Genomic DNA, 26,660 nt, shown 5'->3' on the forward strand with positions numbered 1-26,660 from the left:
TCAGGAGAGCGCGTCGCTGCCACAGCCGCCGCCGCCGCCTCCTCTCCAGCTCCAGACCGGCCCGGGAGAGCGGCTGCAACTGAGCGGCCCGGGCCAGCCCCGCGCCCTCCTGGCGCTCGCAGAAGCCCCTCCGCCTGCGCCCCGCGTCCAGCGCCCCCGCCCCTCCTCAGGGTCTGCAAGCGCGCGCCGCGGTTGCAGAAACCTACAAACTTTGCCCCCACCCCCGCCGCAAGGCGACCGCCTACAGTTCTACCCCCCGGATCCGCTGCTAGCTGCCGGAGAGAAGGGAGACCCGGGCTGCCAGAGTCGAGCTCCCTTCTCCTTACCTCGCCTCTCCTCTCCAGGAGCACAAGAACTCACAGCGGATTAAGGGACGGGTCAACGGGCAGCGTGCAGCGCGCTGTTCAGTCCCGCCGCCCCCGGCCTCCTGCACAACGAGTGCCAACTCGGATTTAAAGGGCCAGAGTCTTGACTGCCCAGTCCTTCCAGCTCTTTGGGCCTGCGCCTCCCTCGGACCGAGAGACGAGACGAAGCCAGAAGGAAACATGGCCCCTCCCGACTCCTCCTCCGCCAGCTCCCACGCTTAACCTCTGGCCACCCGCGGGAAGACGCCGGAAGGGTGGTGGTGAAGCTGGCGCGCCCCGCTTGCGACTGTGCACGCGGGTTCGCAGCCGTCGAGGCCAGAAGTTGCGAGCGTCGGATCACTAAATTGGCTAGAGAGGCCAAGCGCGGAGACCACAGGCAGCCGGGAGAAGGCGGGAGAGAAACGGCGAGAGGGTCTGGGGGGGAAAGAGGGCGGGGTGGCGGGCCTGGGAAGGCGGAGTGCGGGTTAGTGAAGACAGCCAGGCCCTGGGAGTGGGGTGCGGAGCGACGCTACGGTCCAGTGTGGGCCAGAGGGCGGTGGAGGAGCCGGGGGCGATGCCGCGGCCGGGGAAAAGTTCGTACAGCGACCAAAAGCCTCCCTACTCTTACATCTCGCTGACCGCGATGGCCATCCAACACTCAGCGGAGAAAATGCTGCCGCTGAGCGACATCTATAAGTTCATCATGGAACGTTTCCCCTACTACCGCGAGCACACGCAGCGCTGGCAGAACAGCCTGCGCCACAACCTGTCCTTCAACGACTGCTTCATCAAGATCCCGCGGCGGCCCGACCAGCCCGGCAAGGGCAGCTTCTGGGCACTGCATCCCGACTGCGGCGACATGTTCGAGAACGGCAGCTTTCTGCGGCGCCGCAAGCGCTTCAAGGTGCTGCGCGCGGACCACCCTCACCTGCAGGCTGGAAGCACCAAGGGCGCGCCGGGCGCTGGGCCCGGAGGGCACGTGCACCCCCACCACGCGCATCACCCACACCATCACCACCACGCCGCGGCGCACCATCACCATCACCATCACCCGCCGCCGCCGCCTCCCCCGCCGCACATGGTGCACTATTTCCACCAGCAGCCGCCTCCCGCTCCGCAGCCGCCGCCGCCCCTCGCTTCGCAGCCCCCGCAGCCGCCGCCGCCGCCTCCGCAGCAGTCCCACCCCGGCAAGATGCAGGAGACCGCGGCCGTGGCGGCGGCGGCAGCGGCGGCGGCGGCGGCGGCCGTGGGCAGCGTGGGGCGCCTGTCCCAGTTCCCGCCCTACGGGCTGGGCTCGGCCGCCGCCGCCGCCGCCGCTGCCGCCGCGTCCACGTCGGGCTTCAAGCACCCGTTTGCCATCGAAAACATCATAGGCCGGGACTACAAGGGCGTGCTGCAGGCGGGCGGGCTGCCCTTGGCGTCGGTCATGCACCACTTGGGTTACCCCGTGCCGGGCCAGCTGGGCAACGTGGTCAGCTCCGTGTGGCCGCACGTCGGCGTCATGGATTCGGTGGCCGCGGCTGCCGCCGCCGCCGCCGCCGCGGGGGTCCCCGTGGGCCCGGAGTACGGCGCCTTCGGGGTGCCGGTCAAGGCCTTGTGCCACTCGGCAAGCCAGAGCCTCCCCGCGGTGCCCGTGCCCATCAAGCCGACTCCCGCGCTGCCTCCAGTGGCCGCGCTGCCGCCGACGCTCGCTGTCCCCGGGGCCACACAGCAGCCGCCGGCGCAGTCCACCGTGTGCCCGGCGGCCGCCGCCTCGCCCGCCGCCCCCCTGATGGAGCCCACCGCCCCCGGCGCGGCCGAGACCAAAGGCGGCTCCCTGCACTCCGTGCTGGTGCACTCTTAGGGTGCCCAGCGGGTTCTCGTGGACAAACGCCTGGCCCGGGACCGCCCGCCGGGGAGGGTGAGGGCGCCCTGCCCAGGTCGGGCACAGCTGGCGAGCCCCAGTCTTTGCGGGGAAAGGAAGGTATTTAAACAGACAAACCAACCCGAAAGTGGATTCTCCAGTGGTCTGAATAAATATAACACTGTGTCTGTGTTTATACTATATTGTACAGATTAATGAAAACCAGTTTTCAGGTAAGAGTTTCTATTGTAATTAATATTATAAATCCATAAGTTATGCGGGAAGGGAACAAAAGAGTTTAAGCCTCATTCGCTGACAAACTGGAGATGGATTTCGATTCTTATTCCCGGGAGCAGAAGCCAGCAGAGCTAAACCTCCCTGAGAGAAATCCAACTGAGAGTGAGGCTGAGGCGGACTTCAGCCACCGCGTTTCTCCCGGCGGGTCTCAACCCCAGACGGCCGCCCCTCGTGAATATTCTAGACAAAACTGCTATTCACTAAGGGACTCTCGTTTTATTTAAGAAGGGAAAGAGGGAGCATTTGATACTGTTATTTTCCTGGTCAGTGAAATGGAGAAGGACATAGTAGCATGAATAAAGCCCTGGGGCGGGCGGGGGCGGGGGGCGGCGGATAGTGGGAACCTCACGATGGATCTTGGGAAACAGTTAAGTTTCTTGGCTCTGACCCGAGGGTCGAGAAGGATAGAAGGAACGGCTAAAGCAATTAGTTTGCACAAAAGAGAATGGCCGCAGCTTAAAGCACAAAGCCTCAGATTCCAAAAGTAAGTTCGGGAAACAAAACCAAAGAGAGACATTAAAGGAGACTTTCTACCTGCGATTTGTTTGTTAATCAATCGGATGAGACCAATGAGGAGCCCCCAGATAATGTGAATTCCCATGATCCGTTCCATTTGGGATTTTTTTTTTTTTTTAATTACTTGCATCGCGGGATTTTGTTCCCGTAACTCTAGAAGGCAAGAAAAACCTGCCTTGTCCCCCCGACAAGATTGCTCTTAACGTTTCCAGGAGCGTTTCGTGACCGTTGCCCTCCAGCCTCCTTGGGACAGACGTGTGAGGATGACCGTCGATTTGGTATTCCGTGAGCTGTTGGGGCGCGTTCGTCTTTCAGGCGAACTCTTCAGTTTCAGTCCGTGAATGGAAAAGAAACTTGCCTTGCCGCTGTTGCTCGTCCTCGTTTTTGAGCCCCGGAACAGCACTTTACTCGCGACAAACGTTTGGGAACGAATGGGGGCGGGTAGGGAGGAGGCCGCTGACCCGTGCCCCGAGTCACCTCTGGCTTGTGTCCGCGCCGCGTTCGGGTTGTGACTTCGTGCCAAGTTCATGTCTGCCTGTGTTGTACGCGGTGTTCGCCATTAAAGCTTCTCTCTGGATGTGCCGGTGTGGAGGTGTTTCGCTTCTCAAGAGACGAGGCCGCGGTGTGAGTGCCCACTGGGGGAAAGTCGGGAAGTGGCAAATCCTCCTCTTCCCTTGTCATTTCAAACTTGTGAGCATCAAGAGGGTGAGTTCGCAGGAGGAGCCGCGCCTGCACAGGCTTCCTCCTCCGTGCCTCCTTTTATCAGGTGGCGCAGTAACTGCATCTCTACCGCCCATTCTTCCGCTGCTTTCCTAACCAAGCTCTAGTCCACCTCAGCGGGAGAGGCCGGATTAGGGGGAAAAAACCCGCAACAAGGAGCTTCTTCTGTTCCTACGTGAGGGTTATTAGCAACACATCATCACCAACACCCTTTCCCTTTTCTGAGGGTTTCTCTGACCCTCTTTTGAGAGTGGGCCCGGCCGGGTCCCGGTGTCATTGGATGGGTGCCGCGGCGCCCCACAAAGTCTGCGGGGCGGGCTCGCGGCGGGGAGGAGGGCGCCCGGACGCCGCCACTGCCGCCGCGGGCCACACTCCCAAGAAGCGCGCGCCCAGCCTCGGCGGCCTAGGGGACCTGTTGCGCATCCTCCGCAGACTGGGTCCTGGGAGAGCCGGGGGCCCTACAGCCGACCGCAGCCGGTGCTCGCTGGAGAGACCCTGAGGGCTGCAACCCCGGCGGAGCTGCGCGGGGAAGTGGTGGGGCGCCGCGAACAGGGCTCCATCTAGGACCAGCCCAACAGATGCCCGCCTCAAACCTTTTCATCAGAAGAAAATAAACTGCCAACAAAATGACCTGCTCACAGTAATGACACTAAGGGGATTTGCATTGCTTCTTAAAAATTTCCGTACATCCCTTATTTGCAAGTTCCATTGGTGACTCGGACGGTAAAGCGTCTACCTACAATGCGGGACATCCAGGTTCAATCCCTGGGTTGGGAAGATCCTCTGGAGAAGGAAATGGCAACCCACTCCAGTACTCTTGCCTGGAAAATCCCATGGACAGAGGAGCGTGGTAGGCTACAGTCCGTGGGGTCGCAAAGAGTCGGACACGACTGAGCGACTTCACTTTCACTTTATTGCACCCGTTCAGCTAAGTTTTGGGCTCGCCTGCGAGACAAGTCTCAATGGAGGTCTCTGCCTCCTTGGGGGCCCAAGCAACTGTAGTGTATCCCAACTTTAAGCTTGAGACTGCAAAGATTCCTGCCGGGTTTTCCTTTACAATAATCTGAGAGTGTTGAAAGACAGAAAAGGGAAGCCACTGGCGTGGGCAGCATAGACTTGGGGAGACTTGGGAGCCTGAATGCTTGATCCACCTCTGGGTGAGTTGGTGTCCTGAAGTTCCAGGCTGGGACCCCTAGTGTAGGGGTGGCAAGTCATCAGGCCAAAGAATGGCAGTCACTGGATCCCAGTGATTTCTTCTAAAGAACATCTCTTCTTCCTTCTCCACCTGCCCCAAAGGGTTAGTGGGCTTTTTTTTTTTTTTTTTTAAGCAGTGCCCATTTTCCCACTTCCTGTAGAGGGGCACAGTCCAAAATGACATCCAGCACCCAGGGGGCTAACTGAAGTGATAGTCTGTCCTGAGAAGCAAGGAGCCTCTGGGCCAACTCCGCAGAGAAGGATGAGTAATTGACCTTCTGCATTTCCCAGGACACTCTTAGCAACTCAGTCTCACACCCCCCAGTTCCCAGAACCCCTCCTCCCTCTGTGGGGAAAACATGGTTGTTGTGCCTAGTTTTTACTATAAGGAGAGAGAGAGAAAGGAGAAGGAAAGGTAAAGTGAGCTGAGAGATGATTCCACTCAAGTTTTCATCAAGAGGAGAACCTGGTACCCAACAGAAGCTATACATGGCATTGATGTTGGAGAACAAAGGAGTTCATGTAAATAAACAAAGTGGGGGGAGCTTTCTGTCAAAGCTCTGATCCCATGGGGGGGGGTCCCAATTAAACCCTCATACTGACAATCCTGAAGATCCCCCTCTTAACTAGGGTGGGATCTGAAATCTAACTGTAACTCTCAACTGAGTCGTGATCTCATTATGATCTCTCATGTGGTTCTCCCTCTAGTTACATGTTGGAATAGAGAGAAAGTAAGTTCTGGAGAGCAGTGAGATAGAAATAGAGACACTTACAAATGTACGACCATCTCAGTTCACAAGATAAATAAAATCACTCTTGGTTTACCAAGTACTAGTGGAGAGAACCTGAAATTCTGCTCCTTGTTTCCAGGATGATAGAAAACATTGTCGTGGCTTAGCCTGTATACTACTTCATGGAAGGCACAGAAAATTAAGAAACATGGGAAGAAGCAAAGAGGAGGGAGAAAGATTTTAATGTAGCTGCCCTTAAAATCAAAATAGAAGGAAAACAACTTGGAATGATCTATTTGATAACATTTCCTTGGGGAGCTGAGAAGAGAGCTCAGGGCTGAGGGAGGACAAAGCTATTTTAGCTGTGGTCCCTAGGAGAACAAGCCCTCCTGCAAAGGCCAGGACTAGCACATTTGTCATCTGGCACTTAGAAAGCCCGTCAGTCAGGCTGGTTTGTGGTCAATTATCTCCTTAAGTAGACTGGCATTAGTCCAGCCAGGGAGGAGGGCTGGTTGTATCCACTGAAATCAGAGCCAGTTAGCTGGAAGTGGCACTGCTGAACTCCAAGCATCTTTGCATTTGGGAGGTTTGGAAAGCAGATCAACGCATGTTCTGCTGGGACTCAAAGGTGACATTTGCCTGCTTGGCAATAGTACAGCAAGACTGCAGAAAAGGATAGAAGTGATGCCTTAGGAGAAGAAACCTTGCCCACCAAAGCCACTGGTTGCCTTTAAGTTCCATTCACCTGACAAACTGCCACTTCTCAGATGCAAAAATTATACAGAGATCCCAGTAAATTGTGCTTGGATTTGACTTCTCCAATGATAAGAATTTTCACCCATTGTACCTGACTATGAGATAGGCAGAAAGGGTAGTTTGGGGTCATGTTTAGGTTTGGATGTTATTCAAGGGTTTGAAGTAGTATTAGTGTTCATTGGACTGTGTGTATATGATTCTGCATGGGGTGTGGGTCAGGGTGGAATCGGCATTGAAGATGGAAAACTAAAGAAATGGGTTCAAAAAGTCAATGATAACCTCTTTGTGGGTGAAAATGCAGAACGGGAGTCCAAGTGAAGGTAGGAAGTTCTTAAATTCCAAAGGGCAAAACTGTTTCTTCAAGTCCAACATTTTCATTTTGTTCATTGAAAGTATTTTCATTAACTTTATCTTTCAAAGCTGAAATACTACCTTGTACTCTTTGAGGGAGATTGAAGAGATTTGCTTGGGTTTGAATTCAGTCTTAAGCCATTGTTTAAATGTATGAGTTTGGCAAAACTCCAGATGTACTCTGTCCCAAGCACTTTCCCCCTTAACTATCCTCTGTGTATTTTAAGGAAAATTCAAGCCACATGTTGCTCTTTCTCCCTTGCATTCAAATGTAGTTTTATTGAATTTTAGCATGGCCCATGAAATTTAAATTCTGAGTTTTAAGCCATAATATATTCGTATGGTCTACAAGCAGTCACATGATATGCACACATATCATTAAGCAGAAAATAAAGCCTCTGAGAACTGTAGCCGTATTATTATAGTAACATTTCTTTAGACAGAAGAGCCATGGTGAGAGTGCCATATTAAAAAAGGATTTTATAAAATTATCAAAAAATTCAAGAAGCTAACTTAGTGACTCATGCAAATACTTTAAAAAGAGTATTGCTAGGAAGATATTTTGGTTATGTTTAGTTTGGGCCAAATAATTCTTTCCCGACACAAGGAACAGGTCTTTTATGTGCACAAGACACCCAGGCTTTGCTTGTGAGTCACAAATCTCATTTTGGCAGCATCATTTTAAAAATGCTTTGGAATAAGCTTTCTCATCTGAGCCACTTCCAGTCCTGTCAGCACCTTCACAGACAGGGTGATTTTACTATTACTGAGGATAGATGCTCAGTAAGGAGCTGGAGAGCTGCAGTCCAGGCACAGCTGAACTAGATTCGTTCTAGAAAGGATTTACAACACTGAAATATACAGATGAAAAGGGGAGGGAAGACAGTGGGACAGAGGGAAGGAGGAAAGATGGAGAGAAGAAAGGAAAGAAAGAAGGAAGGAAGGGAAGCGTGAGAGACAATGTGTGCATCTAGTACTGACAAAGCAAGCAAAATTTTTATTAACAATTTTTAACATAGTACTGCTTTGGTTTTCTCTCAGAAAACTGTAGATCAATTCTTTCAATGTATGTGACTCTATAACTACTTGACTGATGTCATTTTGCCTTAAAAACAATATTCCTCTTCTCTTAGCATTTTTCTTAGCTAGAGAGGACAGAGCATTGCATAACAAACAAGCAGCTCCATTTATCGAAGAAGATGAGGCTTTAGTCTACTGAAGAATTCAACCTAGGTGAGGATTTTATGACATTAACTTTGCCACAATTTACTTTATAGGGATTAACTTAAATCCCCAGAGAGAGATGCTTAAATAAATGATACTTTTTTTCCCTGGAAAGTTTTATTTATTTATTTTTAATTTATTTAATTGGAGGTGAATTACTTTACAATATTGTAGTGGTTTTTGCCATACATTGACATGAATCAGCCCTGGGTGTACATGTGTTCCCCATCCTGAACCCCCCTCCCCATCCCATCCCTCAGGGTCGTCCCAGTGCCCCCAAATAAATAAATAAATAAATGATACTATTTGCATACTGTGGAATATCATGCAGCCATTACAAATAACACTTATGAAATTTACTCATACAGAAAGTGCTTATGAAATCCTATTGAGGGAATAATCTCAACCCTCTAACATCACTGAATATATACTCAAAGAGACTACACCAATTATTAACAGTGGTACCTTTAGATTGGTGAAATCCAGAGTCATTTTCTTTTCCTGTTTCCCATATGTATGAGACCCTTTTTAGGTTGTCTACATATAGCAATCACATTTACTATTATAACCAAGGAGAGGATTACTCAAATCTATCCAGCCAATATAACTGGCATTTCAACAAACTATGAATTATTATTTTTAAATGTAGTAAAATGTAGGGGGAGGAGAGAAGAACTACCTGAGGAAATATGCTTTAAGAGCAAAGAGTGGGAAAGGCAAATGAACCTCACACACCTTGCCATTCTCCTGCTGTGCCTTTGACAAGAGGCCAGGCAGCCAACCCTCCTTTCAGAGAACCTTTCAGAGATTTGCTGTCCCATCATACTGGACTGGGAAATGTGAAGGGGTTAAAATGACAAAGGGGGCTGGCTATAGAATAAATCTCACATAATTTTATTACCTTTACTACTAGCTTCCTCTCTTTTCATCTTTTGCATTTCATTAACTTTTATAGTAGTCTTGAACTTTTTTTTGAAACTAGGCAGATAATGAACACAAAGTAAATATAGTCTACAAGTTTAGTCATTTCCTTCCAAATGAAAAAATAACCTCTGGTTTTCTTAAACAGTAATATAACTTTTCTTTTTCCTAGTTGGCAAATACTTTTTATGTAATGACAATGTTTTCAAGGGAAAAGTTTTAGCTACTGTTTATACTAGTTTGTGGAGAAGGAAATGGCAACCCACTCCAGTATTCTCGCCAGGAAAATCCCATGCACAGAGGAACCCGGCAGGCTATGGTCCATGGGGTCACAAAGAGTCAGACACAGCTGAGGGACTGAGCATGCACACACACACACTGGTTTGAGTAAACCTGTATTTTTTCTTCCCTATCTACCTTGAAATAGTTTATTTTCCCTGCAAAATGTAAAAGCATGTAACTACTCGGAATATGCATATTTTCAGATTAAATGTCTCAACTTTTATGCTAGAAGTCTGATAACCTCTAAAAATGATCACAGATCATTGAGACTTGGGTTTTTAATAAGTTACATTGGACAACTAAAATTCTTGAAAATATAAGGCTTTATGTTTAATCCAAGAAACAGAGAATCAAATGTATCTGCTTTGCCAGTATGGAGAACAAAATTAGATTCTACTTCTTTGAGATGCAAAAATTTTGAACCATCATTTCAGTTATTACTAGAAAATTATTCTCTTCTTACCTGCCAGGGGACCTCAGGCTGGCTTGGACCTGCTTACTCCTGCCTTGCAAAGAAAAAAAAAAAAAATGGAAAGTTTAATCCATCTGCTAACACTGCTTCTTAAAATTTTAGGTGCATATGAATCACCTGGAGAGGTTTTTAAAAACACACTCTGTTGGGCCCCATCTTCAAAGATTCTGATTCAGCAGGTGTGAAGTGGGCCCGGGTTGTACATTTCTCACAAGCTCCCAGGTGATGCTGATGTTCTGGGCACTTTGAGAAGTCCTACAATAAAGATTCTTTTTTTGTCAATTTACCTCAGTTACAGCCATCTCAGTCTGTCAGAAATACCCAAATAACTTTGAACATATAGAAAACGCATTAAGATCTCTACCCCTTTTCTCTCAAAAGCTCATTGGTGCCTATCAAATGTACTCATCTCCTTGTCTATATATACTAATATACATATAATAATAAATGATATATTAATATTAACACACAAGAGAAACAGAAAAACTCCATATGCCTCCAGAGTTGGAACACTCCCCATTGTAAGTCACCTAAAGACAGAAATGTTAGATCAGAAAGCAGCAGCGAACTTATTTCCTCAAGGAGTCAACTGAGAGCAGCACTTGAAAAGCAAATGATTGAAAACTAGACCTAGAAGTCTTCCCACTCCCATCTTTTCATCATAAGCCAACGCCTTCCCCAAAGCATTTTAACCAATGAGCTTAAGGAGTTGTTACTTCATTTTCTTCCTTCGTGTGATGCTATGATGTTGGCACATCACACTTGTATGTGACACTTTATCCATTATATTGAGGGATTTTTATATCTACTATTTTATTTAGAGGAGATGGTTTTATTCTGAGTTTAAATCTATGCGGGTTCAGATCTGCAACTTGGAGGCTAGAGTTCACGCAGATGTACAAATGATGCATCAACTCAGTAGACTCACACTTTACTTAAAAGTGGAGCCATTTAGCCAAATACTTTGTTTTTCAATGCACATTTCTAACACGAATGTTACCAGAATAGGAGATAGGGGCCCGTCTGATTTTTTTAGAGTTTATGAAATTTTCCATAGCTCATCCCATGTACTGTGATAGACTGATGTGATAGACTCATAGCCCTGTATCTCTGGGGGATTTTAGTCAGTGGCAAACAAAGCATATAGGCTTCATTGCTCCTAGTTGTCTCTGACTTACAACTCCACCTTTCAGAGACTTGTTTAAATTTATGGATCATCTCAGTGTCCAGAATATACTGCTTTTTTATTTGCAAATACTCCAGATGTAAACTAGTGTGAGTAGCAAAGGTCAGTGTTGTGAAGATTTGAGTTTAGTTTCATAGTCATAAAACTTGAAGTCAAGTATTTATCATTTCTTAAAGTCCTTCTATCATCTACTCACTGGTTCGCTTTCTCGATCACCTCTACCCGTCATATAGTTTGCTTGGCCTGGCCCTCGTCTTTGACTGTTTGATCTCTCCTTTCCTCTCCAGCTGCTTGCTTTGTCTCTCACCCTGCTCCACCCCACTATCCGCTAACTCTTTATGAAGGAAAGTTTAATTCTTTGTTTCTCTAACTCTCTTTAGACTGTAGCCATTGGGACCTCACTCTCTATAATGAAAGTGGTCTATCAAGTTATTTTCCTACATGAAGACAGCTATTTTTATCAGCTGAACTAAGATGCTAGCTATTAAAATCACATTTTAAAATCTAACTATACATACATCCATTCCACGAGCATTTATACAACAGTACCGTTCAGGCACTACACCAGGTGCTGACAATAAAGCAAGTTTGTCTGCTTGTTGCCTACACCAATTATTAAGCTATTATTTCTCATCCCCAAACCCACTCTTCTTACTCTTTTCTCAGACACTGGGGCTGGGACTTTGCAAACCACAGTTCTGCTTTGCCAGTTGCAAATAGATCCAATAGAAATATTGGATCTGGTAATATGGTGGCTCTAGAGGGAGTTAGGACTTCCCTGGTCGCTCAGGCAGTCAGGAATCTGCCTGCAATGCAGGAGACCCAGGTTCTGTCCCTGGGTCAGGAAGATCCCCTGGAGAAGAGAATGGCTACCCACTCCCGTATTCTTGCCTGGGGAATTCCATGGACAGAGGAGCCTGGTGGGCTACAGTCTGTGGGGTCGCAAAGAGTCAGACAAGACTGAGCAACTAACACTTTCACTTTCAGAGGGAGTTAGCAAAGGTGGACAAAGAAGGGATTTGCTCCGTCTGTCTGTTCTTTCTGGGGCTTCCTTTCTGCTTGGGATTCCTGGAAGCGTTACAAAGACAAAGTTGCAGCCACCTGCAGTTCCTTCCTATGGCAGCAGTTGAATCAGTTGGAAGTCTTTTAAACACTTGAACCAGCTTTATCACAAACTGTTTCAGAGACGCCAGTTCCATCAGCGAGACTCGCTGTGAGGTTCTGAGGTTTAGCTCCGTAGAGATCCCCTGTAATGGTCTAAGTGTTAATAATTCCAGCTTCTTCCCTTTGCACTCACCACCCTAAGGGTGGTAGCTGCTTCCTGCAGTGGCGACAGTCTGCCATATCTTAGAGCTGTCTTTTTACCCTTTCAATTATTAACATCTTCACACCTAGTTGAGCTTTCCTAGTGACTCAGACGGTGAAGAATCCACCTACAATTCAGAAGACCTGAGTTCTGTCCCTGGGTCAGGAAGATCCCCTAGAGAAGGGAATGGCTACCCACTCCAGTATTTCTGCCTGAAGAATTCTGTGGACAGAGAAGCCTGGTGGGCTACATGGGGTCACAAGGAGCCGGACACAACTGAACAGTTAACATTTTCACTTTCTTTTATACCTAGTTAACAATTCTTTATAGTAAATTTTGTCTGTGAAAACAACTCGCATGGTTTCTGTCTTCTCACCAGACTTTAATACATCTGTCCTCAAGGACCAGCTGGTTTTCTGAAGCAGAAGATGGTCTCCTCATGTTACAGATGAGAGAGCTGAGGTGTAGGTTGCTGAAGGAGCTTGCCCAAGACTACGCAAAGTGGAGGATAGGAATAAGAACTCAGATTCAAATGAACCAGTCCGAGTTCCCCACTGGAGGGATCCTGTCTCATCTCCAGCTCCTTAAGAGACTAGTGCTCACGCGAGCACACACACACACACACACAAAGACAGCAAGTTAGAATAAATTCACCTCAGAGACTTCTGTGGTTTCCTGCTAGGGCAACAAAGGCTTACTTAGAAATGGTAGTTTTGACAGTATTCAAACACCTAACAAACCAATTAGTTAATGAAGAAGCTCTAGACATATTTGTGTACTATGGGGGGGGGGGGGTCCGTGCAAGAATTATTTTGACCCTCTGTATATTATTTTGCTGATTTGATATTAATATTTGTGGAAACTTTTTCAAGGTTTCTAAAGGTATCTTCTTCATCTCTGTATCTCCACTGCCTAGTATAATAATCTGCTCATGGTAAGTTCTTAATAAAGGTTTGTTGAGGAGAAGGAATAATTTGGTTAATACATACCTCCACTATTACTTAACAAATATTCAGGTATGTAAATTAAATGCTTTAAAAAAAAAACTTAGATAACTAAATTCTACTTAACTTAAATGGCTTCAAGAGAGACAGATATTCAGCTACTTTGTCAAAGCCTTTAGCTAGCTTGTGATGGAGCCAAGATTGAGTCTCAGGGCAGACTCAAGCCCAGTTCTTAGTCACAATGTTAAACTGCTTTGAAATGTTTCTTCTCTGTTTCTTAGTTTTCACATCTGTAAACCTGGACAAATAATGCCTATCTAATTCACTTTAATTTAACTAATAAATAACATCAAGTATGCTGACAATCAAAGTTGAAATTCATATTTTCAAAAGCCAATTGAGAAATGTTTCTTAGTAACTGGAGACAGATTGGAGAAACTTAAAAATTAATATGATTCAGTCAAGCAGACCAGCTGAAAAGAGGAAATTGTTTTGGACAATATTAAAAAACAACTAAATCCAGGCAATATTTCTTACAACTTTTCAAAGCTGTGTCATGGTTTTAAAACCCTATTTATAGGAACAATTTCCTGACTTCAAAATTAATTTTGATATTATATGGCATTTATTTAAAAGTAACATTTCCTGGTTTCAAAAATATTTAAAGTATACTAAATGAAAAATTGAAAAACAATTTGAACAGTATTTAAAATAAAATTTTAGAATGTGTTGTGACAAGGCAAAACTTGAACATAACTGTAATTAAAAGTTCTTTTAAAAACGTGGATCCACCAAGATGATGAGTAATTCTCTGCACCACATCAATCATGAGTGCTCTCTGTGGCCCAGGCATAGTCTCTCTCTCTTTCTATTGAATTTTATCTTTCCTTTAAGCCCAATGTAAAAACCAACTGTTAATGTACCTAATAGATGATAAGAACCAAATGTTTTCTTTCTATCTTTTTTTCCAAGAAGTCTTAACAGATGCCCTCTACTTGGTTACTAACCTCCCTTTCCCTTATTCTTAGAGCATATTGTAAGACCCATGGCACGAGGTGCCTTGATTTGGACTGAGTATATCACTGGGTCTCCTGCCAAAATGAACTGTAGAATAGCATGCACTTTACCTATGGTGAAATCTTCATATTCCTCACTGCGTGGTGTTTTTTATACAGTAAGAATCCAGAGGTGTGTGTATACAAATAAAATTGGTCTCCTTCAAAGCTGACTCCTAGAGAGAGAGGTAGATTCTCTGTTGTCCAACTCAATTTGTATCTTCTGGTACCCATTCCATATCCTGTGACATGAAATTATGTGAAACTGGTGGCTTTTAATCCCATGTTCTTATAATCATTGACAGCACTCAACTTAAGACATAACAGGTGCCCCAACTCTAGGTGGCCAACTTGCTCCAGAGCAGATTGAAATTGGCCCGATAACCAGGACACGGAAGCAACCTACATGTCCATCAGCAGAAGAATGGATAAAGAAGATGTGGTACATATATACAATGGATATTACTCAGCCATAAAAAGAAACAAAATTATGCCATTTGGAAAGACATGGATGGACCTACAGACGGTCATATAGAGTGAAGTAAGTCAGAAACAGAAAAACAAATATCATATATTAATGCATATGTGTGTGATCTAGAAAAACGGTACAGATGAACCTATTTGCAAAGCAGAAATAGAGACACAGCCATAGAGAACTAATGTATGTACATCAAGGGGAGTAGGGGTGTGATGAGATAAATTGGGAGAATGGGATTGACATGTATACATACTACTATGTATGAAATAGATACCTAACGAGAACTTAACTATATTGCACAGGGAACTCAACTCAATGCTCTGTGGTGACCAAAATGGGAAGAAAATCCAAAAAAGAAGGGATATGTTTGTATACATAGAGCTGATTCATTTTGCTCTTTAGCAGAAACTAACACTGCAATATAAAGCAACTATATTCCAAATTTTTTTTTCTAAATGCATGTATGCAAAATTTAACTAATTAATTGACCATAAAAGTCATTTTAAAGTTCTCATCCTAGACTATCTCGTCTTGTCTCACTATGAGAAATTCTGGATCTTGTGAATATTACCCGAAGGGTGACATGGTATAATGAAAAGGGCTTGAGCTTTGAACCTTATCTCTTTACTGCTTCAACACTCTCATGATCATAATTGATTGTTATAGTCTAACTTGGATCCTCAAAACATTTGAATGTATTAAGTCCTAGTCCTAAATCCTATCCTCATTTTATCTGTAAGAAAACTGAAGATCAGAGTTAACTTTCTTCTAAAGATCACACAGCTAATTCAATAACTGAGTCAGGATGAGAAGTCAAACCCAAGTCCCAACTTTCAACTTCAATGCTATGCTGTCTCATTAAGTTCCTCAGTCTCTCTCTTTCTCAGTTTTCTCATCTTAAAAATCAAACAAATAATTTCTACCTCATTGGGTTGTTGCAGCATTCCAATGAACCTGAACTTTCTTTCACTTGTAACTGTGGAACTTCATCAAGCTAAAGCAATCTGAATTAAGATCTTTGGTGGAAACAAAGGAACATTCTGCATAACACCCTAAATTTCATCCTGTTTTCCAACAGTTTGCTGGTATCCCAATGATCCGGGTGTTTTGTGGTTGCAGAATTGGTTCTCCAACAGAGCACAAGATTCAGAAATGCCTTCCTTGGTCCTTAGCAATTTAAATATATTTGCTGACGATTAAGGATTTTTTTTTTTTTTTTAGTTGCTAATTAGAGGCTAATTACTTCACAACATAGCAGTGGGTTTTGTCATACATTGACATGAATCAGCCATGGATTTACATGTATTCCCCATCCCGATCCCCCCTCCCACCTCCCTCTCCACCCGATTCCTCTGGGTCTTCCCAGTGCACCAGGCCTGAGCACTTGTCTCATGCATCCCACCTGGGCTGGTGATCTGTTTCACCATAGATAATATACATGCTGTTCTCTCAAAACATCCCACCCTTGCTTTCTCCCACAGAGTCCAAAAGTCTGTTCTGTACATCTGTGTCTCTTTTTCTGTTTTGCATATAGGGTTATCATTACCATCTTTTTAAATTCCATATATATGTGTTAGTATGCTGTAATGTTCTTTATCTTTCTGGCTTACTTCACTCTGTATAATGGGCTCCAGTTTCATCCATCTCATTAGAACTGATTCTAATGAATTCTTTTTAACGGCTGAGTAATATTCCATGGTGTATATGTACCACAGCTTCCTTATCCATTCAAAAGCACTTGCCACATATTACTGACAATACCTTTTCCGTGGTGGCTCAGATAGTAAAGAATTTGTCTGCAATGCAGGAGACCCAGGTTTCATCCCTGGGTTGGGAAGATCTCCTGGAGTAAAAAATGGCTACCCACTCCAGTATTCTTGCTTGGAGAATCCCATGGACAAAGGACTGAGGAGCCTGGCAGCTACAGTCCATGGGATCGCAAAGAGTCAGACAGGACTGAGCAACTAACACATTTCCTTTTACAAACAGAAACAACTGTATGAATTTACATATGTATCAACCCAAGTTGGGTTAGCTCTGTATTAGCCACTGGTGAGGAAAACCAAAGTCTAGAATGGAAATTGTCCTTAGTTTCATAAAGGGGAGGAAATCTTACTCCTGCTTCCCACTGAGAAAAATCATGGAAAAAAAAGAACAAATGACCTATAGTGACATTGGTAAATCCCTTCCTTTTCTTCCATCACCATCCAGTGACAATATTATGATGTTGATTTTTTTTTAAGCTGGTGCCTCATCAATTTTCTTTTTTCTTTGTTCTGCACATACAGTGAGATAAGGTAGGAACATGTACTTTTTGATGAATCATTGCCTTTGATCTTTTTTTTTTAACTTTGATTCAACTAAGGTATCATGCAGACATTTCCATGGGTTTACATAGGACTTGGGTTTTTTTGGTCCCTGATGTAATAGATGAAGACTATGAGTTCTAGTGTCTGCAGTTCCCTTTCCGCCTGTCAGAAGAAAAACTATGGAACTTCTCTGCAATGTAGACCCCCTATTTACAAACGTTAGTTCCACAGACCCTCATAGTGTGGAGGTGTGCAGGGAGAACAGTAATGCTGCCCTGATTCCTCCACAAAGTCTTTGCAAGATGAAATGCTCCACCCAGCTCTGAATGCCAATAAAGAGGTCATGCACATGAAAGCTCTTTATGAACTAAGGGTGCTACAACTAGCCTTGGGGATGGCGGTGATGACCATGGGGTTAGTTATGGCCATAAGGATGCTGTGAATAGTTGCCATCCTGAACCTAGATGAGGGTTGGTGCTGCTCTTCCAGTCTCACTGAGGATTTCAAAGACACAAACAAAACCTTTATGGGCATGGAAATAGGATAGGAAATGGGAGAAGTTTGGGCCTTGATCTCATGTAGACTCCATGGAGCCTATAGCACATATGTAAACACTGAGTTTAAGTTCTCAGAGATCAGATTGCTGAGGTCTCTATTACATAAAACACTAAGCAGCTTTTTAACACGTTTTACAGACAAGATTCCAGACAGAGTTAGACAGAAACTCAGATATCTAAGGGCCTACTGAACTGTAATTTTCTAAGCTGCTCCATGAAATTTTTAGGCTGAATGTTTTTTAGAACATCTCTCACTGGAAAAAACAGTCCCAGAACTTACTACTTGCTCTTCCACTTACCAAGTGTTATTTCTAGTACACTGAGCACTCTATGCTATAAAAGATAAACATGAAACACTTGACATCCACAACTAGCTTGCTCCTTGAGTTAAACAAAAATCTAGGAATTAGAAAATTTTCTCTTTCATATTTTTTACATATGATATTGATAAAGTTTCTAAAAAAAAATCCCAAAGTGACTACACTCTATTACTACCATTCTTGAAATAAAAATAATCGAGATCCTAAATTGCTAAATTAGATGACTAAATATATATCACATCATGACTCATACTAAAGCCAAGATTCAGAACCCTCCAGCCAAATATCCATGTTATTTTTTTTTTAATGATGTGATGTTGTGGATACAATTGGTATGGACAAGAATCCAAAATAAAAGTTCAAAATTATTTGTATAGATCCAAATCCAAATGCTGAATGCCAGATATTGTTTCTTACTCCTGCTATAATGAACTGTCACAAACTTCGTGGTTTAAAAGCAATTCAGATTTGTTCTTAGAGTTTTGGAGGTCTGAAGTCTGGAATCAGTTTCAAGGCTAAAGTCAAGATACAGGCAGGTTTGACTCCTTCTGGAGGCTCTAGGAGGAGAATCTGTTTCTTTGCTTTTCTCAGCTGCTAGTAGCCACCTGTATTTGGCCCGTGGCCCCTTCCTCCATCTTCAAAGCCAGCTTCCATCATCACATCAGCTTATCCTCTTTTGTAGTCAAATCTCCCTCTGTCTCTCTTATAAGGACACTTAATGATAACATTTAGGACTCCTGAAATAATCCAGGTTAATCTCCCCATCTCAAAATCCTTAATTTATTCACATTTGCAAAATCCCTGTTGTCATATAAATAAGCATTCACAGGTTCTGAGAATTAGAATGTGGATGCTTTGGGGAGCCATTATCCTGTCTACCACACAAGTGAATCATTCGTTCATTGAGGGCTTATATAGACCTCACTCAGGTTTTCCACTACATGAAATGATAGGACAACTTTTAATTTCATGTCTTGATTTATTCTTCAGAGTGAGTTCTAAGGAGACCTCCAGCCAGAACAGCTGGCATTCAAGATCATGAGGCAGGAAAGAATAAAATAAAAGAGAAAGTAATACCTAAAAAAAATCCCATTAACTGAGGACAAGATGATTTTAAACCCAATGAGATCTTTCACTTGCCCTCAATCTCCATCTCCTTAAAGACACACTCGAAGCCAACGGAAGCCAACCTACGTTGAAAATATTCAGGAGTGAACAAAAGAGTCTCAGGGGAGATGTGTTAGTTCTTTTTCTTAGTGGTTCTTCTTGGAACAATTTCCTCTTAGTTTTTGATAACATAATATGAATAAGCAAATCAAAAATCTGATTCTGAAGAGCCACCTAAAAAGAAGATCAATTTTCCAAGAATGGCTAGTTCCTGGAATCTGAGATGGACCCACAAATACTTAGATCAAATATACACAATCTGACTGGTCTGTGCTGTGTGCTATGCTGAGTTGCTCGGTCGTGTCTGACTGTGATCTCATGGACTGTAGCCCACCAGGCGCCTCTGTCCATGGGGATTCTCCAGGCCACAATACTGGAGTTGGTTGCCATGCCTGTCTGTAGAACAACCATAGAGTGTATCTGGCAGAATCCTTAACCTGATTCAGAGTGAACAATAGAGATATTTAACATCGTTAGGAAAATGCAAATCTATTATAAGAAATCTTCTCTTGAACTTTGAAGTGAGGATTATAAGGTAGGGAGTGTTTGATCTTTCCAACATTTAGGATCTCATCCCTTAAAGGGATGTATATCTGACCTTAACAATCACTATGGGTTTGAGAACCTTAAATCCACCTTTATGCATTGAGATGCAAAGAAACAATAAGGAAAGGAAAAAGCTGCTAAGGACAGCTGCTCTGTACTTCAGTGAAAAGACATAGGTTTTTACTACTTGTAATATGTAAGGATCTTCACATATCCGCATTTAAAGGGTGTGTGTGTGTGTATGTGTGTGTGTTTTAATATTAAATGTAATTTAAGAGTTTCTAGAGTTCAGGTGACAATACCTGGTGACTCCTTTCAAATCATATGACATAGAACAGATGTCTCTCAGAAATAAAACAAGTTTTATTTCATAAAATTATGCAGGAGTTGATTTTATTTTCAAGAGGATTTATAACACTTTCTCAAGTAAGATAGATCTGCTCATTTAAAAGTTAACATAATGCTCCATTCCCTACTTTTGTCATTACTGAGTGCATGGAGGAAGTGTTTTGAATCCTAAATAGTGTTTTTTCTCCTTAAAAACTGTAAATATCCTCTCCAATAATAGCATGTGATACTGTACATCATTTGTTTTAATAGTTGTGTTCCTAAAATACAAAATCTACTTTATAAATCAGATTGAATGCTAATAATCCTGAACTTCCCCCTATGTATGTGTGTATTGATAACAGAGCACACACACATTATACATTATTCCCAATAAGAGAAAAACTGAGGCACAAGAAGAAAAAGTGATTGACCCCAAAACACCTGCACACAATTCAGACACCAGACTTTTGACTTTCAGTCAGGATTGTGAAAAATATATCAACTCTCTCCCTAATACTGAGCACTTTTTATTAAAATTATCGACTGTAGGTTTAAAACATAAAAATATAAAGCTTTTTTTTTATCCTCGAAGGTGTTTCAAAGACAAATTCCCTGGAAAATTACTTCCACTGTACACTTTATCCTGTACTATGTTGACCCAGCCAACAGATTTTTTTTTAATCAATAGCTTTTGTTTTGTTTTATTATTTGATTAAGTCTCATGTAATTCTTTTTACTGGCAGTCAGGGGAGTCATCCATCTTGGATGGAGCATTTAAATTTGCTACTTTTTAACTCAAGGATTAGCTTTGCACTTGGGAATGTTTGGGTAGCATCAAACCCATCCTACAGAATTCTGTGATTTCATTTCATTTATGAATTTAAAGGGCTTACAGCTGTCTTCACAGTTAAATGTGGATTTATTGAAATGTTGCCCTCCCCAGTGGCAGAGAAAGCCCCACAATCAGCAGGACTTCAGTACTCCCGAAGTAGACGGCTTGACCAAGGAGGATGAAATTAGCACACACATACACACAAAACATACCATCTGAGACTTTTAGAAAATGTAGATCCGGGGGGAAATCTTAGAGCATAAATTACTTGGAGGTTTCATCGTTGCTAGATCTTAGTTGGAAAGATTTGTGTTCTTTCACATGCACAGCTGTGGGGTCTCTGGGGGAATTTCTTGCTCTTTTTCATTTTTGCATATCAGCCAAAAACCAAGATCTCAGCACTAACTGTAGTATCATAAGCCTCCTGTATAGGATGGTGGATTTTCCAAAAGATGCTAGACAGGAACTGATTAAAATCCAAGGTGGCGTTCTGACAACTAAGTGACGCCGTGGGTAACACGATGAGGGGAAGACAGCCGAACAGGTGAGACCCAGGGCTTTGTTTTGTGGTGTGTCTGTTGCTATTGCTATTGTTTGTTTGCTGCTCACGCTGGCCTTACCCGTTTACATAGACCTGGCCAAATTAATGGAGCTTCTGTTATCTCAGGTGTCCTGGTGAGATAAATATTTGTTGCACAAATGAATCATTGAATAAACCCGAAATTAACCTTTGCAATAGGACCTTGGCCAGGTGATTTGTTCTCTACTCCTTCACTTCTTTGTCTGATGAGTTAGTCTAAATAAACTCGAAGATTTATTCTGGTTCTAAATATTAATGTCAACATTTAAAGAGTACTTACTATGTATCAGGCCCTTATTCTAAGCCCTTCCACATACCAACTACTTTAACCTTCACAGATCCATAAGTAAAAGTATTACCCACATTTAACAAACAAGGAAACTGAGATAGAGACCTTTAGTAACTTGTCCAAAGTCATACAGCTTGTAAGTGGCAGAATCAGGATTTAACTGGAAAGACTAACTCCAAACTTGATGTTTTAACCACAATTCTCTACTGCCTCTCTAAAATTCTATGGAAAAGAGTAAGAGAAATTTTATGAACTACATTAAACTAGATCTCACTAAAATGTAAGCATTTTGTTTTTCAATATCAAGGAACACATTGACCATAGCTTTGATTTCCACTCTGAGCTTAACACTCATCCCCTTCCTGAAACTAATTCTATCTCTTGGTACCCCATCCTTTATGTCATTTCTTACCCTTTCTGACCCGTATCCTGGGTCTCTGCATGTGGCTCAGAGAGGAGAGGAGAGAAGGCCTTGTTTATCATTTGAAAATAAACAAAAGCAGAAAATCAAGTGTTATGCTTTGGATGCATTAGAAATGTCCAAGTGCCAGATGAAAATCCAGTAGGAAACAGAATACACATTTAAATTAGACTAATTAGGAGGATTTATTTATGAAGGGATTGTAAAGGAACCACAAGGAATAAACCTGGGGTTTGTAGCAACTGAAATGTTACCACCCCTTAACCTGAGGGAAGAAAGTGGTTACTAGAACCACACAGGAGAGAATTCTGTTAATTAGCAACCTTGGGTGGAGGGACACAACCAACCTGAGGCCACCCTACAAAGAGATACCTGGCTTCACTCTTCTCTGTCTGATCTCCCTGAAAGGCTCCCCATGGCCAAACCCAACAGGAAACCCCATTAGGCTTGGAAATCACAGATGAGCCTCCCAGAGAAGGAGGCCGGGTGGGAAAGATGGAGAGTGTGTGGTGAGGAGAGAATGAAGGAGACCTGGCAAACCCACCTCAAGCTGACATTCACCAGAAAGAGCTGTTGTGAGTCCAGGAAGGAGAGACTTACCCAGAAATAAATCCTGAAGTCCAACAGGTAGCTGCAAACTATCTGTCCAAACCCCCAAGGTCCCTTAATACTTACCGTATGGTTTGACTTTAGCTTCTTTTATCCACAAAATGTCAATTTTGTAAGTAATTTTTAAGAAATGTCTTCCTTCAAGCTTTAGTCTAAGACCTAAAAGTTTAAATGGTATAGTTTCCCCTAAGAACATGGTTTAAAAATTTCAGTGAAGTATACAATGCAACTTTCATCTCAAACCCACCTCTCAAACAGATCCTTTACCAAATGGCAGGATACAGTACTTATATAGTACTTACTCATTAAAATGCTGAGAACTTTGAAGGAAAAAGAAACAATAATTTGCAGTCTCCTGGCACCCATCAAAAAATCACCTTGAAACTTCATATGCTATACAGTAGGTCCTTGTTGTTTTATCTATTTTATATACACTAGTGTGTATCTGTTAATCCCAAATTCCTAATTTGTTCCTCCCCCCATTTCCTCTTTGGTAACCATAAATTTGTTTTCTATGTCTGTGAAATAGTAGTCCTTGACATAAACATAAACATAGTCTAAGACATAAACAGTAAATTTATGTCTTTGCCTCTAGTCTTGTCCCTTATAGAACAGACTACTAATTATATCTAATATCCATACTCTCTCTTCCTTTTGGTAGTAAATTGAGCATCATGCCTCCCAGCCTCTCTGGGGGCTCCATATGGCCAAGCTACAATGTCATCTATGAAGTAAGTTCCGGTCACTAGTGTGAGAGTGAAGGTGATGTGTGCACCTTCTGAACCACGTCCTTCGTATAAAGTTGCTTGTCCTCCCCGTTTTCTCTCTCTGCAGACTAGATTGTAATAAGATGGTGGTAAGTTACACCTTGCAGGGAAAAAACAGCACAATAGGGGATGAAGGAGCCACAAGATAAATGGGACCCTTTTCTCCTGGACTGTTTACCACCCTAAAGTTTTATGTAAGAGAGAAGTAAATCTTTCTTGTGGAAGCCACTGTTGTTTGTCTTCTGTCCCTGGTGGCTCAGTGATAAAGAATCTGCCTGCCAATGTAGGAGATGCAGGTTTGATCTCTGGGTGGAGAAGATCCTTTGGAGAAGGAAATGGCAGCCCACTCCAGTATTCTTGCCTGAGAAATCCCAGGCAGAGCCTGGCGGGCTGCAGTCCATGGAGTCACAAGAGTCAGACATAACTTAGCGACTATCCATCCTCCATCCTAAGTCGCTTCAGTTGTGTAGACTAGTTCTACTAGTCCCTTCTCTCTCAGCCAGAATTCTTTTTCTACAATCCAGCTAACTTGCTCTTTATTACATTGCACATCTGATCAGGTCATTGTCTCATTGCCTTATTTATTTTTATAACCTTCAGAGGACTTAGTACATGATCTTGTTTACAACAAACATTCAATAATATCAATTGTTGATTGAGAAATTATGAAGCTCGTTTTATTTTATTTTTTTCCCCACAAATAGGCTTTATTCAATCCTTAGATCATACCATGACAAATGCCTCAAATACAAGCAACTGGAAACAGGAGACAATTCAGTTGACCCGGCAACACTACTGCTTCCAATGCATGATCAAGATTTAAACAGCAATAGAAAGAGCTAACCTGATCACATTTGTTTCTGTGAATGTGTGTCTGTGGCTCTGAGACTCCGTCCTTAGTGAAAGAAGCTCATTTTCTAGTAGTACCTAAATCATAAAAATTAGCTTTTAATTGTATGTGGCATTCCACAATAATCAGTGGATTAGAAGACAGTTTGGAAAAAAAAAAGAAGACAGTTTGAAGCTTCCCTGACTTCTGAAATCACCCTAAATGGGCATCACCCCTCAACTACATTATCTGATGACCAGCCAAAGGGTCAGGAATTTGTCTAATGATGAGATTTATCTACAAAGAATGGAATTCCCATGTATGTCACTGGCCACTCAAAAGGAAGGAGGAAATATAAAAAGAAGAAGAGTGAAAACAGCACAGAACTCTGTTTAGTGAGAGATCATAGAAAATCAGTAGAAATATATTCATACTATACTTGTGACCACTACAGGTTAAGCCATAAAATGGCTTTAGGTGCTGGATTTCTACTAGGAAAATGAACATTACAAATTTAGATGTCTATTCAGCCAAAGAATTGATGTTTTCAAACTGTGGTGTTGGAGAAGACTCTTCAGAGTCTCTCGGACAGCAAGATCAAACCAGTCAATTCTAAAGGAAATCAGGCCTGAGTATTCATTGGAAGGACTGATGCTGAAGCTGAAGCTCCAACACTTTGACCATCTGATGCGAAGAGCCAACTCATTAAAAACGACCCTGATGCTGGGGAAGATTGACAGCAGCAGGAGAAGTGGGTGGGGGAGGATGAGATGGTTGGATGGCATCACGGACTCAATGGACATGAGTTTGAGCAAACTCCAGGAGACAGTGAAGGACAGGGAAGCCTGGGGTGCTGCAGTCCATGGGGTCACAAAGAGTCAGACACAACTTAGGGACTGAACAACAATAACAATTCAGCTAATATTTGTTGGGCCTACTATATGCCAAGAACTGTGCATGAGAAAAGCTCCCAAAATATTTCAGAACTTTTGCTTGAGGCTCCACTCTAGAAATCCATAGAGGATTTCTAGACTACCTGAAGCTTGGCAGCATCTCCCAGAACAAGAGTATATATGAATATTCCCCACATGAATCCTCCCAAGTTCTAATCAACTCAACTCCTGGAATTGGGTTAAAATGGGGATACTGTTAGAAACTCCATCAAGTTCAGACTTCAAGTGCCTCCTCCCCTCAAATGTATGTTTTTGAAAGCTTTGCTGATTTTCCACCTAGTATAAAGTATCTTAAATTTGATAACCGTGAGTTGTCAGTGAGACGCTATCATAAAGTACCATCGATAATGCTGCTATTTTTCACAAAGCACTCCATTATACTTGTCATCTGGAAATGAAAGCTACATTTTTGTCTGACACACAGAACAAATTGCACCAGACAAATAAAGGCACCTGGGCAACGAGGGCCTTCAGCTGGGTTCCTGCCACGTCTCCTGATTTTGTGTTCATGTCCTGTTCTTGTTCTTTTTTCTAATTTAAATATTTGTACCTTAAGGGGATTAACTAGATGTTAAAAGGCAATGAGGATCATGTGAGATGCAAAGGGACCTTGGTCACTGTGAAGTTTTTAAGTGATACAAGTTTGTGTTTTTCCCGTGGAGTATCGTTTACAACACAGAGAGCAAAACCATGAGTTTTAATGCAATATAAATAATCCAGATTCACCAACTGCTTTAAAAAGCAGCAGTATGCTTTCAAAAAATCATCTAAACCCATTAAAGTTTTGAAAATACCTGTTGACTTGAGCGGAAGAAACACCTGAAGCCTTGAGGCAGAGTAGCTTTCTGAAGAAAAAACACATAAATATTTCATGTGGGAGGAATTTTTCATGGGACATATCAGCTCTTGAAACCAGTGAGATAGCTCACATTCACTGCCAGCAATAGGTAGTCTGAGTTCTGTCTGGGGGAAGGGTATCAGGAAGGGTATAAACTCTAAATATTACATACTTCCTTGGTTAGCACAAACTCAGTATTCTGAAAGACAATGAGATCTCCATGTCTGTAAGATAAAAGAAATAATAATAATAGCTGTCAATGTGTTTTAAATGCCTACTGTGTGATAAGCTCTATGTTAAGCACTTTATCTGGATTATACATTTTTTTTTTTTTTTTTTTTGGGGCCATGCCTTGAACCTTGTTGGATCTTAGTTCTAACCAGGGATTGAACCTTTGCCCTTGGCAGTGAACCTGCAGAGTCCTAACCACCAGACAGCCAGGGAATTACCATGAATTCTTTTTCTTTAACATCCATTCCTTGAGATGGATGCTTTTGCCCTATATTACTGATGAAGAAATGGAGGCTGAAAGAAGTTGTTAATGTTGTACAGCTATTTGTTGGTAAAGATCTGAACACGACTTTTCAAATTAATAGACATTTTTGGTTGGTTCCCAGCCATTCTGCTGTGGCAGCGTTGACTACTGTGGGTATGCATAGGTAGTGGGGTTGGCCCCTGCCTAGGTGACTGCAA

The 26,660-nt window shown here is 43.0% G+C and overlaps 1 protein-coding gene across 1 annotated transcript; it reads left to right on the forward strand.

Moving 5' to 3' along the window:
• The first annotated feature begins 918 nt into the window (after window positions 1-918).
• On the forward strand, window positions 919-2,187 carry FOXB2 (forkhead box B2). The gene has a single exon (XM_061132272.1). The coding sequence runs from the start codon at window positions 919-921 to the stop codon at window positions 2,185-2,187; it is 1,269 nt and encodes a 422-aa protein (XP_060988255.1).
• Window positions 2,188-26,660: the final 24,473 nt, after the last annotated feature.

Source organism: Dama dama, chromosome 29 (genome assembly GCF_033118175.1).
Source record: "Dama dama isolate Ldn47 chromosome 29, ASM3311817v1, whole genome shotgun sequence".
NCBI lineage: Eukaryota > Metazoa > Chordata > Mammalia > Artiodactyla > Cervidae > Dama > Dama dama.